General features: G+C 45.8%; 1 protein-coding gene across 8 annotated transcripts in view; it reads right to left on the reverse strand.

The window, feature by feature from the left end:
- LOC144784710 (ATP-dependent translocase ABCB1-like) overlaps nt 1-15,436 on the reverse strand; it is a 1,064,270-nt gene that overhangs the window by 400,570 nt on the left and 648,264 nt on the right. For all 8 annotated transcript variants that reach the window (XM_078663665.1, XM_078663668.1, XM_078663666.1 and 5 more), the window contains one exon: nt 8,054-8,197. In XM_078663665.1, coding sequence (XP_078519791.1) covers nt 8,054-8,197 — 144 coding nt within the window. The remainder of the gene's footprint in view (nt 1-8,053; nt 8,198-15,436) is intronic.

The raw sequence follows: 15,436 nt of genomic DNA on the forward strand, positions 1-15,436 counted from the left end.
ATAATTTATACATGCTACTGAAAAAGTTAGTATGCAATTTCTACAGCACACCCATGATCTTTATTACACAGAATGGAGACTATTTGGGAATTCAGGGGACTGAGACACACGCTGCTTTCAAATTTATAGCACTAACTGTCATAAGGAATGACTTGCTCCATGATTACATCTTTTGCCATATTTTAAAACACATTAACACCATCAGTGCTGCAGCAATTCCCCCTCTGTGCTGCTTCTGATTTATTCCCATTGTTCATGACGAGCTCAGCTCGTCATGAGCACACAAGCAGTGTACTGCATGACGAGCTGAGCTCATCATGAGCATGGAAGGGGCTAAGAAAGCAAATTATTCTGCCACATGTTTCTGAAATGAACTCTGACTCACACTGTGATCTTAGACACATGACAGTATGCCTTGCAATTCAGCAAAATGATAACTACAGTGAAAAAACAGTCTAGCTGGGACTACTGTTTCACATTTTTGGATGGACAGTGCAGTGGTGTACAGGCAATGCAAGGGCTCAAGGTGGGTCTGAGAATGTAGAAAACAGAATTCACTGAAATAATTTGTAGATGCTACTGAAAAAGACGGTATGCAATTTCTACAGCACACCCTGGATCTTTATTACACAGCATGGAGACTATTTGGGAATTCAGAGGCCTGAGACACATGCTGCTTTCAAATTTATAGCACTAACTGTCATAAGGAATGACTTACTCCATGATTACATCTTTTGACATATTTTAAAACACATGAAGAAAGCAAATTATTCTGCCACATGTTTCTGAAATAAACTCTGACTCACACTGTGATCTTAGACACATGGCAGTATGCCTTGTAATTCAGCAGAATGATTACTACAGTGAAAAAACTGTCTAGCTAGGACTGCTGTTTCACATTTTTGGACAGTGCAGTGGTGTACATGCAATACAAGGGCTCAAGGTGGGTCTGAGAATGTAGAAATCAGAATTCCCTAAAATAATTTGTACATGCTACTGAAAAAATTGGTATGCAATTTCTACACCACACCCAGGATCTTTATTACACAGCATGGAGACTATTTGGGAATTCAGAGGTCTGAGACACATGCTGCTTTCACATTTATAGCACTAACTGTCATAAGGAATGACTTACTCCATGATTACATCTTTTGCCATATTTTAAAACACATTAAGAAAGCAAATTATTCTGCCACGTGTTTCTGAAATGAACTCTGACTCACACTGTGATCTTAGACACATGACAGTATGCCTTGCAATTCAGCAAAATGATTACTACAGTGAAAAAACTGTCTAGCTGGGACTGCTGTTTCACATTTTTGGACAGTGCAGTGGTGTACAGGCAATGCAAGGGCTCAAGGTGAGACTAAGAATTTAGATATGCCATAGTTTAAAACACAACAACTAAGCAAATTATTAAATCATTTTTAACAACAGCACTGTACTGCAAAGAAAATCTCCTCAAACACATCAACATACCAAATGCTCCTTTAACAATATTTTTTCCCAAAGCAGCCAATTTCAAAATTAGACTCTGTTGAAATAAGCTCCTGCTTCCACATTAGAATACATTTTTCAATTTAACTTAAACTGCACAACATAGACCCCCTTACAAATTAACAACTCACCTTTAAAAATGCTTTTGTAGTTTTAGAACAGTGTCAACCACACAGCAGATTTTCTTAAGCAGAATCTCTGAACAGTGCACCAGTGACAGCAAGCACAAAATGGCATAGCTTCCCTCTCATTTTACACTCTAATCTTGAAGATAACCAATCAAATATCTTCCCACAGAAATTCAAAACAAAACTAACATTTTAATTGGTTGTACATTGAAACACTTTCAATCTCTCACAAAATTCAACCTTCCTCCACTGCTCTCTCTGCCTGTTACCATGGTAACACTCTATAGACACCTAACTGAACACACAGGTGAAAGGTTCATCTGCAAAACTAACCAGCAAAGGTGTTTGACTTTTCAAAACAGCAGAGAATCCTTTGCAATGTTCCTTTCAATCACTTTCTCTCAACTAAGCATGGGCTGAAAATTCATCCTCTCGCGGAATTTGCGGATTTTCCGCGATTTCGCGATCTGCGAATCTCGCAAAATCGCGGTAAAATCCGCAAATCAGCAGTGACGAATTTTCAGCCAAGCACTTACATGGTTACAGCAGCAGGTGCAAAAGTTGTAGCTAATTTTTTGTAACCTTTTACAAAAGGGTTACAAAGAAATTAACTTCAACTTGGGCACCTGCTGCTGTAAGCCTGTAAGTGCTTCCTGGCGCCTCGTTGCCTCCTTGCAACTATTCTCTGACCCTGCTCTGCCCCTTGAAGCAGGGTCAGAGAATAGTTACAAGTAGGCAATGAGGCGCCTGTCGCGAAAATTAAACCTCAACAGGAAGCACTGACAGATATAAAAACAAGCATTTGCAATGCAATAGGTCTCGCATTAGGAAAGTTTGAGCTATTGGTCTTGTAAATGACAATTTTTTTTATTTTTGTGTTGGTTTTGAAAATAGCTAAATTAATAGCTTTGTCATTTACAATGCAAATAGTTATAACTTTCGCAAATGTGACACCTATAGCATTTGTAATGCAACATGTTTTGTATTTACGTGCTTAGCTGTATTGATATTACAAATTACAATGGCTTTTATTTTTTTTAAATAATTAATATTTAAATAAAAGTGATTTTAATTTATAATGGCAACAGCTTAAACTTTTGTAAATAACTTTTGTGAAGATTATGTTCAGTGTATTTTATTGTGACGAAAATCCAAGAACAGAAGTGAAATATTAACATCTTTTTGTGACATTTGTAATAAAGTTTGAAACATTGAGAGAACATATTTGAACCAGTTGTTGTTGAATGGTTGCGCAGATTGATGCTGGAGTGGCGCTGAGTGGTGCTGTGGTGATGCTGAGTGGTGCTGTGGTGATGCTGAGTGGTGCTGTGGTGGTGCTGAGTGATACTGGGATGGTGCTGAGTGATGCTGGGGTGGTGCTGAGTGGTGCTGTGGTGGTGCTGAGTGATGCTGTGGTGGTGCTGAGTGATGCTGTGGTGGTGCTGAGTGGTGCTGTGGTGGTGCTTAGTGATAATGTGGTGGTGCTGAGTGATGCTGTGGTGGTGCTGAGTGATGCTGTGGTGGCGCTGAGTGGTGCTGTGGTGGTGCTGATTGGTGCTGTGGTGGTGCTGAGTGATGCTGTGGTGGTGCTGAGTGATGCTGTGGTGGTGCTGAGTGGTGCTGTGGTGGTGCTGAGTGATAATGTGGTGGCGCTGAGTGATGCTGTGGTGGCGCTGAGTGATGCTGTGGTGGCGCTGAGTGGTGTTGAGGTAGTGCTGAGTGATAATGTGGTGGTGCTGAGTGATAATGTGGTGGTGCTGAGTGATGCTGGGGTAGCGCTGAGTGATGATGTGGTGATGCAGAGGGCAGAAAGGCACAAAAAGCAGTCTAACAAAGGCCAGAAGGGCAGAAAAACAAGGGAAAAACGAGTCTAACAGAGGGCAGAAGGGCACAAAAAACCAGTCTAACAGAGGACAGAAGGTCAGAAAAACAAGGGAAAAACGAGTCTAACAGACGTCAGAAGGGCACAAAAAACGAGTCTAACGGGGCAGAAAGGCACAAAAACGAGTCTAACAGAGGGCAGAAGGGCACAAAAAACGAGTCTAACAGAGGGCAGAAGGGCACAGAAACAAGGGAATAACAGAGGGCAGAAGGGCACAAAAAACGAGTCTAACAGAGGGCAGAAGGGCAGAAAAACAAGGGAAAAATGAGTCTAACAGAGGGCTGAAAGGGCACAAAAAACGAGCTAACAGGGGGCAGAAGGGCAGAAAAACAAGGGAAAAACGAGTCTAACAGAGGGCAGAAAAACAAGGGAAAAACGAGTCTAACAGAGGGCAGAAGGGCACAAAAAACGAGTCTAACAGGGGGCAGAATGAATCCCTCCCTGTGTGTTTGTCTACGAAGATGCCACCTTTTTGTGCAATACTTCTACTCAACTGGACTACTTTCTACTGTCTAATCAGTTAGTGCTCCCTCGTTGGCTAAATGCATAGGGGCAGATTTACAATAACTGGCGCATCCCCAGGGATGCGCAAGTTATTGTGCGACGCAGCTCCGCCACCCATGGTGCGCCGCATTTACAATGCAGCGCACAATGTGGCAAAAACGGCACAGATGCGTCACGCATCTGTGCCGTAAAAGCAGAGCAGGCTTTACAACATGACGCATCTCTCAGATGCGTCACGTTGTTAATACCCAGCACCATGGCGCATCTTTTGTGCTGCCGCTGCGTCACAAAAGGTCTCGGTAGAGGGTGGCAGTGGTGAACCAGAGGGTGGCAGTGATGAACCAGAGGGTGACAGTAATGAACCAGAGGGTGGCAGGGGTGAACCAGAGGGTGACAGTGCTGAACCAGAGGGTGGCAGTGCTGAACCAGAGTGTGGCAGGGTTGAACCAGAGGGTGGCAGTGATGAACCGGATGGTGGCAGGGGTGAACCAGAGGGTGGCAGTGGTGAACCAGAGGGTGGCATGGGTAAACCAGAGGGTGGCAGTGGTGAACCAGAGAGTGGCAGTGGTGAACCAGAGGGTGGCAGTGCTGAACCAGAGGGTGACAGTGGTTAACCAGAGGGTGGCAGTGCTGAACCAGAGGGTGCTGTGATGAACCAGAGGGTGGCAGTGGTGAACCAGAGGGTGGCAGGGGTGAACCAGAGGGTGGCAGTGCTGAACCAGAGGGTGGCAGTGCTGAACCAGAGGGTGACAGTGGTTAACCAGAGGGTGGCAGTGGTGAACCAGAGGTGCTGTGATAAACCAGAGGGTGGCAGTCGTGAACCAGAGGGTGGCAGTCATGAACCAGAGGGTGGCAGTGGTGAACCAGAGGGTGACAGTGCTGTACCAGAGGGTGGCAGGGGTGAACCAGACGTGCAGTGATGAACCAGAGGGTAGCAGTCGTGAACCAGAGGGTGGCAGTGGTGAACCAGAGGGTGACAGTGCTGTACCAGAGGGTGGCAGGGGTGAACCAGAGGGTGCTGTGATGAACCAGAGGGTGGCAGTGGTGAACCAGAGGGTGGCAGGGGTGAACCAGAGGGTGGCAGTGGTGAACCAGCGGGTGGCAGTGCTGAGCCAGAGGGTGACAGTGGTTAACCAGAGGGTGGCAGTGGTGAACCAGAGATGCTGTGATGAACCAGAGGGTGGCAGTCGTGAACCAGAGGGTGGCAGTGGTGAACCAGAGGGTGACAGGGGTGAACCAGAGAGTGGCAGTGCTAAACCAGAGGGTGGCAGTGGTGAACCAGAGGGTGGCAGGGGTGAACCAGAGGGTGGCAGGGGTGAACCAGAGGGTGGCAGTGGTGAACCAGAGGGTGGCAGTGGTGAACCAGAGGGTGCTGTGCCATACATGACCGCATGGGTAACTTCGCCATGCAAGCGGCCAGCGAACACGCAAAAAGCCCGGCGAACACGCAAAAAACCCCGCGAACACGCAAAAAACCCCGCGAACACACAAAAAACCAAAAATCCGCAAATTCACACGAATTCGCGGATTGCAAATTCGATTTCGCGCGAATTCGCAAATTTCGCCCATACTTACTCTCAACCATTAGCATTTCTCCTTAAAAAAAAACAGTAGCATGCGCCCTAGTTTTCAATGTTGAATTTACAGAAACCACCAATCATTTATTCTTTTTCAAGTGCAATGAATCTCATCCACATTTTTTTCTAAATTCCTACTTTTCAAACTGCCATTTCGTTTCCAGAGCCCATCTGAGTACAACCAGATCTCCCTTCAAGATGCTTAGAGTATGGATTGTAGGACACAGCAATATTTACTGGAGTGAAAGGTATGCAGCAAATAGATGCTTTCTCAACCTTGGTTTACCAAATGTGGATATTATGTGGATTGGCCAGAGAGGATTAAGATGTGACCAATTGATGCCATTGGTAAAATCCTTTTTGCATCTCCCACACCCTGACCTCATAATTGTGCACTGTGGTGGCAATGACCTAGGCACTTTGACTGGGGTAGGTCTGGAAATGCTTTAAAGGACACCTTTGGGCAATTGATGTCACTTTTTCCACAAACTGCCTATGTATATTCTAATTTATGCCAAAGGCAAAAATGGAACCGGTCCAACCAATATTGCCCACAGATTGAGAAAGCAAGGAAACATGTGAATAAGTCGTTTTCTGCTTTTCTCAGAGACTATGGTATGGGTTCTATATACCACAACAACTTGCGTTACAACATGCAAGGCATTTATAGAGGAGACGGTGTACATTTCACAGATGAGGGGAACAGAGTCTTCCTCTTGAATTTTAGACTCTGCATCAGTACTTACTTGTAGGTACAAAAAACAATTAATGAACACAACGGCTCTTTTTAGAGCCAACCAACATCTAAACACTCAAGCTTGCTATTTAACTGTATTTTTTTTTGTTTGCTTTGTCTGACGTGCGCGCACATTGTGCGCACCTCGCAAATTATTGCCTCGAGGGTGCGTGCAACATGCGGCACCTCGCGATTTTTTTTTTTTTTTTAAATGTTTTTTTTTACCTTCGGGGTCCTTCAGGGACCCCCTGAGAAGGCCTAGGGGGTCAGGGAGTCTCTACCCTGCCCCCTTTTCACATTTTCTACTTTTGTTTTCTACTCTCTTCTGTCTCGGAAACAAAATGGCGGCCAACACTTCCTGATTTCGACCGTTTGGAATGTTGACAGACGTCTAACAGCAAATCAGAATTCCGCTCGCGCAAACCCGATTCGCGCAACGTGCGCCCACGGGTGCGCGCTTATAGATATATATATTTTTTCCTATGATTTTCTCAGGAATTACTGGAGGGATTTACACCATTTGAGCAAAAGCGTGATCTGCGAGTCAGACTCCACCATTTTGCCAAATTTCTTGTAATTCCGTTCAGCCGTTCGGGCTGTAGCCGTGTCTAAAGGTCCTATGGAAAATAACATGGGAAAAACACGTTTTGGGACCCCCCTTTTTTCTCAGCCCCCACTTGAGGAATCCCCCAAAACTTTCAGGGGCGGAGCGGGCCATCTTCTTTGAGGATTTTGCCAAGATTCGTCCACGGGCACCAAAGTTATTCCCAATAGAATGTTGCGGATTTCCTATAGAAACTAGGTCCTAACTATATCTACCTCCTTGCGACCGCCAGATTTCACCTGAGCCACCGAAGACACCTGAAACTTTTCCTCTTCACCCCGACCTAAAAATGGCAACCCAGGCACTATTCATCTCCAGACTAGAACATGGGTGCTCTACCCTTGCAGGACTACCCAAGAACTCTTTGGCCCCTTCGAAATCCTGCCTCAACGTCGCCGCCAGACTCCTAACAGGTTCAAAGGAATTCAACCATATGTCTCCCCACCTCAAAGCTCTAAACTGGCTACCTCCCAAGGCCATAATCCAACTTAAGCTGGCATGCATCATTCAAAAGGCTATATACTCCAGCTCCCCAGCTTTTCTCACCCAGAAACTCATGATATCCGGAGGAGCCAGAAACTCACGATCCACCAGAGAACTTTTGCTCCAACCAGCAGGCTTGCAGAAAAAAACCTTACAATCAGGCCTTCACTGAGCCGCCCCATGAATATGGAACTCACTGCCGCCCACCATCAGAAGACTTCCATCTTTGGCGCATTTTAAAAAGGAGGCCAAAACTTTCCTGATGGGCAAATTCTTCTCCTAGCACTTGCATTTCAATCACTTCAGCAATTTTGTTCCTCCTTCTATAACCGCATTACCCATGGTTCTTCTGGATGATACCTACCCGGCAATTCTGGGCATCCCATCCGGGGATTGAGACAGCTTTTCTCTAATATAATGTATCTATCTGTTTTTATCCCAACTGTATCTGGGATACGTTACTGCCTATTATTTCTTTCCTTGTATAATGCATCTACCTGTTCCTATCCCAATTGTATACACCCATCCTATGAATGATTTTACCACCTGTCAGTCCTGTAAAGCGCTTTGATACCCTCACAAGTTTGGTTCAAGCTCTATTAAACTTTCAAATACATAAATAATGATATGTTGTACACATACCCCAATGATCTTTCCAAACATCACAGAAAACGTAGGCCAAATACCCCCAGCAATAGCAGAAGCTATCACACACAAAATAAGGTAAAACCATTCTGGCTTGTTCCAGCGAAGAACCTTGGTAAATGGCACCTCTGGAAGATCGTCCTGTAACAAGACAAAATGTAGAACAAACATTAAAACTTTACAAATAAAACATATTTTCAACAGTTTTATTAATGCACAATGCAGTTCTATGCCACTATGATACCTGTCACTCAAAAGGAACAAAACAAAAGGTGTCTCATAAATGTAAATAAAAATTCTGTCAGGCTCACAGACACATTAGAGTGATTCACTACTGTTAATCAAAGGGACATGTTGGCATTCAATGAGCCTTCTGTATGTATCCAGAGGTTAAAAGCCAAAGTAATATTACTATGCCTTTACAGTTGTTATGCACTAGTAGATAAAATGCAGTTCTCTTATTATTATTATATGAGAAAGACTAATTTATTAAGAGACTCATTTAGCACATTCAAAACTATATAAACCGGCATCAGAATCTCATTACGCCCAGAAAATATATTGAAAAATGTGGTGATAGTTTCTTGTAACAAATTTTAGCAATATTTTGTTGCATTTCTAAAATAACAAACATAATTACCAGAACTCAAGCTAAAGGTTTGTTGGCATGAATGTATTAAATCCAGCAATAATAAATATGCGTGGGTTCCCTTGGGAATGCAGTTTGCATAGTAAATTATGCAATATCGGGGCAGAGTATTACATTGTTTTAAAATTACTGCCAATGATGCATTCTTCATTTTCATGACAGTTATCAAACTCAGGAAGATACGGAAAGCATAAAAACGACACATTTCCAGTTCTGTTTGACATAAAGTTAGTAGTGGTACGAAGCAAAGATCCCTATCTCTCAGTCCGGATGGTTGAACAAGCTGAACAGTACAGTTGTCAGACTTTGGACTTTTCTCACACAGGAACATAGCCCTGCCAAAGTTTGGCCCCCGTATTTGCTCCTCTAGGTTTCCTGAGCATGAGGTTACCCAACATGTATGGATTTTTTATGGGTTCAACAGGCATGCAGGTAAAAAACATAGGGCCTCATTATGATGGCGGTGGGACGGCTGCCGTCAGCCCGACCTGGTCATCCCACCACCCTCGGTCCCTGCATTACTGGCCGCAGCATTATGATGGTAGGCGGATTGTTGGTGGTTGGAAAGACTGCCTGTAATGGATCCAACAAGCTCATGGAGCCCGTCAGACCGTTGGAGGGACCGCTACCCCTAAAACGGTGGCGGTGCCTGCTAGGCACCGCCTTAGAGATTACGATGTCCCTTCCCGCCGGCTGTTTCATAGTGGTTTGCCCGCCATGAAAAGGCAGGCCGAAAGGGACATTGGGGGCCACGTAGAGGGTCCCCCTTAACCCCTGGCCCCCCGACATGGAGTGTGTGCCACAGCCTAGAGCACATGCCGCAATACAAAATATAAACTGGCTTTGACGGCGGTTGCATCGTAATACCAGTTACGGGATCACCGGCAGCTAGTCGGACAGTCCCGTTTCCGAAGAGATGGCGAAATTAGGCCCTAAATATTGTGCTTTGTAGAAATTTGGAAATTAACCAATCATTCCAGTTTAGGTTACCTGTCTTCCTCTCACCTGGTATCTCCATTGGGCGGTTTGGAATCTTATCACAATCATCAATTTTAATTATCAACTCATCCTAAGGTTTCTACTGCTGTGTGCTAGGGCTTTATCACCCTGATTCACTGAGTTAGGGGTCATGCTGAACATTACATTCGTCAAATGTCTAACATTTTGTTTTCTAAACATGGCAATTCCCTCCAGTCTCCACCCCAACTTTGCTCCTCTTTATCTCCTAAATGTGGGGGTAGCAAATATATATGTGTTTTCCATATGTTCAAGGTGCTTACAGGCAAAAAAATGGGCAGAGTGCACTTGGAAATTGGGGAAGCGAGTGCAAGCGAAATCCTGATTGGTTGCATGTAGCACCATGGGTCTGTCTGGAAACATTGCAAACATATATTTGGAACATATACACATTGTATGTTTTTTTTTTTTTGCTGAGTGCCAGAGCTCCCTTTCTCTAATTGGCTGGCCATATGATTATACTGAACATGACATTTGTCAAATATTTGAAATGTATTTCCCAAAATATGGTAATTCATTCCATTTCCCTTCATGCAGCAATATATTAATTCCATGTGTGATCCCTAGGTTTGTTCCTTTTGGTCTTCTGAGAGTGACCATATAAGATGTGTGTGGGTTCTATGGATTTTCAGTACCCAGTGCAATAAACAGGCAGCTGCACATTTTGGAATTTGGAAAGCAACTTCAAGAGAAATGCTAGTTTAGGCCACCTGTCTTTTGGTGACAGTATTACTCCGGGGTGCATGGAAATCTACAACAACTATACACATATGTAAGATTTACAGATTTTTTGTAACAACATATATTTAACATTTACCAGGCCTGGGCCTTGTTCGCAGAGTTTTACTACATGGAACTCTGTGAAGTGACAAAAAAACTCTGCGGAGTTCCGCAAGTGGTGGAGTGCAGTGTGAACTGCCATTCTGTCAGGCAACACCAGCAATGTCCACAGAAAGTCTCCGTGCAGAAGAACCATCACGGAAGCTAGGGAACTATATTTCCCATCAGCACCCAGGTATCCCGACGTCTGGCGCACCGTCATGCGTGGTGACAGGAAACCTGGATATAGCAGACCGAATGGCACACAGAGCTGCAGATTATATGTCATTCTGACGCTGGTGGCAAATTCCCAGTTTAGGGGTCCATGTTGCCTCACTCCCTTCGTTGGCGAGTACAGAATTTTCACGGACACATGCGAAGGAGCAAGAGGCTGAAATCTGAGTGCTTTTGACTGTGTGTCCATTACCTCATTTCTTTGGTACATTGTGCCTCTGTCCTTCTCCGTTGGCGAGCCTGTTTTCCTTGGCTCATGCAGAGAAGAGGAGGCACAGCTTTATCAAGGGGCAACAAACATTGTGGAGAGTGACGTTAAATCTCGGCTAAACTAGTTGTGTGTGGCAAATGGTACTTGCCTGTCCTTCCCTGTTGGCGAGCCAGTTTTCCTTGGCTCATGCAGGGAGGAAGTAGTACCGGTTCAATCTTGTGGTATCAAGAAAAGAGGAGTCTGGCGTTAATATTTCTAGTACCCTATATGAGGATACTTTCTGATTTGTACTGGTGATTGAACCAACTCCTTACAGTTTCCTTGTTGATGAATTGATACATGAGTTTTATTTGAAACTTGTCCCTATAGAGATAATCATCATATTGGCAAGTATTTGTGTTTCGGTCAACAGGGGGTGGACAGCACACCATCATTGAGGCCTCACCACCTGATATAGAGGGTGGGGAGATGTTTATGTTCTTCCTATTCTCTCCTTCACTGTGTATTTGTGTTAAAGATTCCTGATCACATGCTCTCCTCCCCTATCTAGGAGTCACGTTCCTTTTTCTTTACAGGCAGTTTATATAACAGTGATCTCTTTTATATAAGAAGTAGGTATCTTATGATCATAGTGGAGAGTATTATATCCGTGTCTTTCTATTTCCTTAGGTCTCCCTCCCTGCTGTCCCCATCCTTTCCTTCCCCCGCTTAACCATCCTAACATCTGTGTCATACAATTCCACGGACTTGGGGCTGTCGAGAGGTGACACCTCTGAGCATCGGTATGACCCTGAGGATACGCTTGGTACAGGACATGTTCACACTTGTCTTCCTGCCACTCGGGTAAAAACTCTAGCTGAGCAGCAGCGCACTCTTGTGAACCTACCGTTTGCAAGCAGGTAAAAAACTCTGTTGCACTATGCGGAGTGGAGTTTTCTGCACTCTGTGAGCTCAGCAGAGCGAAGGTGCAGAAAACACTGCAAACTCGGCAAACGGAGTAGAGTTCGACACCCAGGCCTAACATTTACACATCTTAAAGCTTCACTGGGTGCCAAACATCCTTGACTCATATTTGATGACCTTTTGGATCGCACCAAACATGACATTTGTCAGATTTCTTTCATTTGTTTGCCAAAACATGACATTTACCTTATGTCTCCCTTTCAGCAAAATATTTCTCTCCTAAGGCTAGACACCCCCAGCCTTGTTCTCCTCGTCATATGAGAGCCAGACACAGTGATTCTTTATAGTTTGAAGATGCCGTCATGTAAGAAACTGGGAGGTATATTGTCAAGAATTGCCGCTAACTAGCATTGGCGTTAGCTAGCCGCAATTTTCTTACCACTGCGTATTGCCATGGTACTGATATATTTACAATATGTCGCTAAACGGTGCTAGGATCTGCTCGCAGTGGCGAATGCTGCCACTAACACAATCGTTAAGGCGATAAAAATGTCACCAGTAGCGAGAGAAAAGTGACAAAAAGCCAATTAGAGGCAAAAAAACTCATGTTAGTCAGCCCAACATGACTTTTCTGCCTCTAGAGGAAAAAAATAGCCTATAAGTCCACCACCAAGGATAAAAAGAAAAGAAAAACAATGGAGCAGCCAGGGCCAAGTTCAGGACAGGAAAACAACCCCCCCAAACCACTCAACAGCCAGGATGACCAGTCACAGTCCGAGGGGAAGAGGAAATGCAGATTCAGGCTCCATATGTGTAAAGAGGTGCATCGCTGGGGAAAACCAGTGATGCATCACTTTTCATAGCACTTTCCTTGCGATACAATGGCAGCCGAAACCTGGAAGTCCTGGTAGCAGTCCCTGGGGCCTAGAGGCGTCACTGGGCCTGCGTTTGAGACCCAAAGTGGGAGGCTGAGGTGCTGTGGAGTTGCTGTGGTCCTACGGTGGAGGCAGGCCGCGTTGTGACCAAGCCTTTGTATCAACGATCGCCCTTACTTGGTGGTGAAGTCTGGCAGGTTGCATGGAGACACATTGCTGACCTGTGTGACAAGACTTTCTGGTCCCCCTTGGAGCTGTAATTGGTACACGCACTACTGTTCACCAACATAGGGATATCTGCATCGCATAACAGGCACCACCACTACACTGGGGAGCATGGTGGAGATCACCAATGGTGAGCTGTGCCTCTCTGTACCACAGGCCAGAGAATGTGGTGCTACCCAGACGCTGTGGAGTGTGAGGTCCCTGAGCTGCGTCATACTTGTGTGGCGGGAGCACTGCAACCTCACACCTAAGGGGGCCCTGTTGCAACACCTGCATCTGGAGGTTCCCCACTGAACTTGGTGGTGACTGCTGTACCAAGGCTTGTGAAATTCCACCTGGCTGAGGCTCCTACTGGCTGACAAAGTGGTACAAAAGGGAGTGGTGATGGACGAAGCATCTGAACCCATCAAACACCCACACTCAGTCAACTGATCTGGGTTTAATCCATCACCGCTCTTTAGCCCACTCTTCCATCCCATTTCAGACATGGCAATATGCAAATCAGTCTGACCTTGTCCCTAATGGGAACAGTCCAGCCCGAACTGCCAAGCCACGCCTTCCCTGGACCGGATTCAAGCTTCCTAGGACCGGTTTCTGGGATTACAGCCGTCTTCAGCCAGGCTTGCTTGAATCCAGTGGCAAAGTGAGCAAGGGACTCACGACTACTCGCTGAGTCACAGATTCTGAGAGAGCGTGGTGGATTGAGCACCGGTGTTGATGTCCAGGTGAATAGAAGGGGGTAGGGGAGCGGAGAAGGCCTGGGGATTGTGTTGGGCCCATGCCTAGCACTGGTTGGTGGCGCACACTGTGCCCTGAGCAATCCCTGCACTGCGGAAGATGCACATTGGCGAGGACACTCGACAAGAGTGGAGGGGGACTCCACTAACTGGCTCAAGGTACTGAGTTCGGCCATTGTTGGCAGCAGGTGCTAGGGGCATGGGGCCGATTCGGGCTCAGGCCCTTGGTAATGCAAAATCTGGTCACTACTGTTATACCGGAGGAGACAACGGGTTGGTGCTGCCTTTCCTCACCCTGAGCTCATGGGTGCACGGAGTGACTATCCCTTTGAGAACTTGCTCTTCCCAAAGCTCACCCCCGTCTGGTAGCTGATGCTACTGTCCCCATCTGCTTCTGCTGTTATTCTGACCTGAAGGTCAGATGTTCGAGGCCCTCCTCCCCCACAGGCTCCAGCCGGTGCCTCATCGTTGCTGGCCCAGTGGTAGAGAGCCACTGCTCATAGATGTTGCGATCACCCATAGCCCCACTGTTATACCAGGCATCTTTGGCGTGGTTTCCCCCTATCTTTTTGCCTCTACCTCCTGTATTTTTGATGCTGTGCTGGATTTCGTTTTTGCTGGTTTAGATGCTTTGGACACTCTGCCACTGCTGATCAGTGCCAGAGTGTAAGTACTCCCTATGTAAAGTGTTATTCTGATTGGATATACATGTTTGGCATATTTGTATCACCATGAAGTCCCTAGTAAAGTGCACTGGGTGTGCCAGGGCTGGTGATGACAAATACTACTAGTGGGCCTGCAGCACTGATTGTGCCACCTACACGAGTAGCCCTAAAATGATGTCTCAGGCCTGACACTGCAGTGCCTGTGTGCAGTTTAGAACTGCCATGTCCTCCTGGTCAGTGTCCCCACTGACCAGGCCTAACCCTTCCCTTTTCGTGCACATCAGTCACCCCTATGGAAGGCCCAAGGTACCCCCTGGGCAGGGTGCAGTGTATGTAAAAGGTAGAGCATGTACTAGTGCAGGTAACATGCTCTGGTAGTGAATGGCAGCCATTTTCATTTTTCACTATTGTAAGGCTATCTTGCTCCATAGATTAACATGAGGGATGCTGGCTACAGTGGTTAACAGCATTTCTTCCCATAGGAACAAGATAGGACATAAGTATCTAGTATCCCTGAACTCAGGATTTAATAACACATCTTTTAGGAAAGGTTGTTTTTAAATCCTGTGCTTGAGAACAGCACTTTTAGAAAGTTGCTGTTCTCTTGTCTGACCCTTCTGTGTGCCTGGGCCTGTTTGTGTATTGACTGTCTGGTTTGAGAGTGACAGGGGCTGGGGATTCCCCAGGAGGCTGGCTGAGTCAGCCCTAGGCTGAATGACTGCATTTGCAACTGGAGTGGTGGGAGCAGTTAGCACCTGGGCCTGAATAGGGCTGTGCCTGCCTTCCACAATGCTGGCTCAACCTCCTGCTGGGCGGCTGACGACCCTGCCCCTCACTCTGAAATGAAAGAAGCAGCCAGCAAAACAAAGTACTCAGGAAACACCCAGAACTGGTTCAGACCGGGCTCAGGGCCCACATGCACAGAGAGAACAAAGACTTTAGGGGTATAAGTACAGGACCCCTGACAACAGAAAATTAGATCATCCTGGAATCAAGAAGGAACCTCTGCCAAGGAGAAAGCTGAAACTGAAGAAGGAAGACTGTC

Source organism: Lissotriton helveticus, chromosome 10 (assembly GCF_964261635.1).
Source record: "Lissotriton helveticus chromosome 10, aLisHel1.1, whole genome shotgun sequence".
NCBI lineage: Eukaryota > Metazoa > Chordata > Amphibia > Caudata > Salamandridae > Lissotriton > Lissotriton helveticus.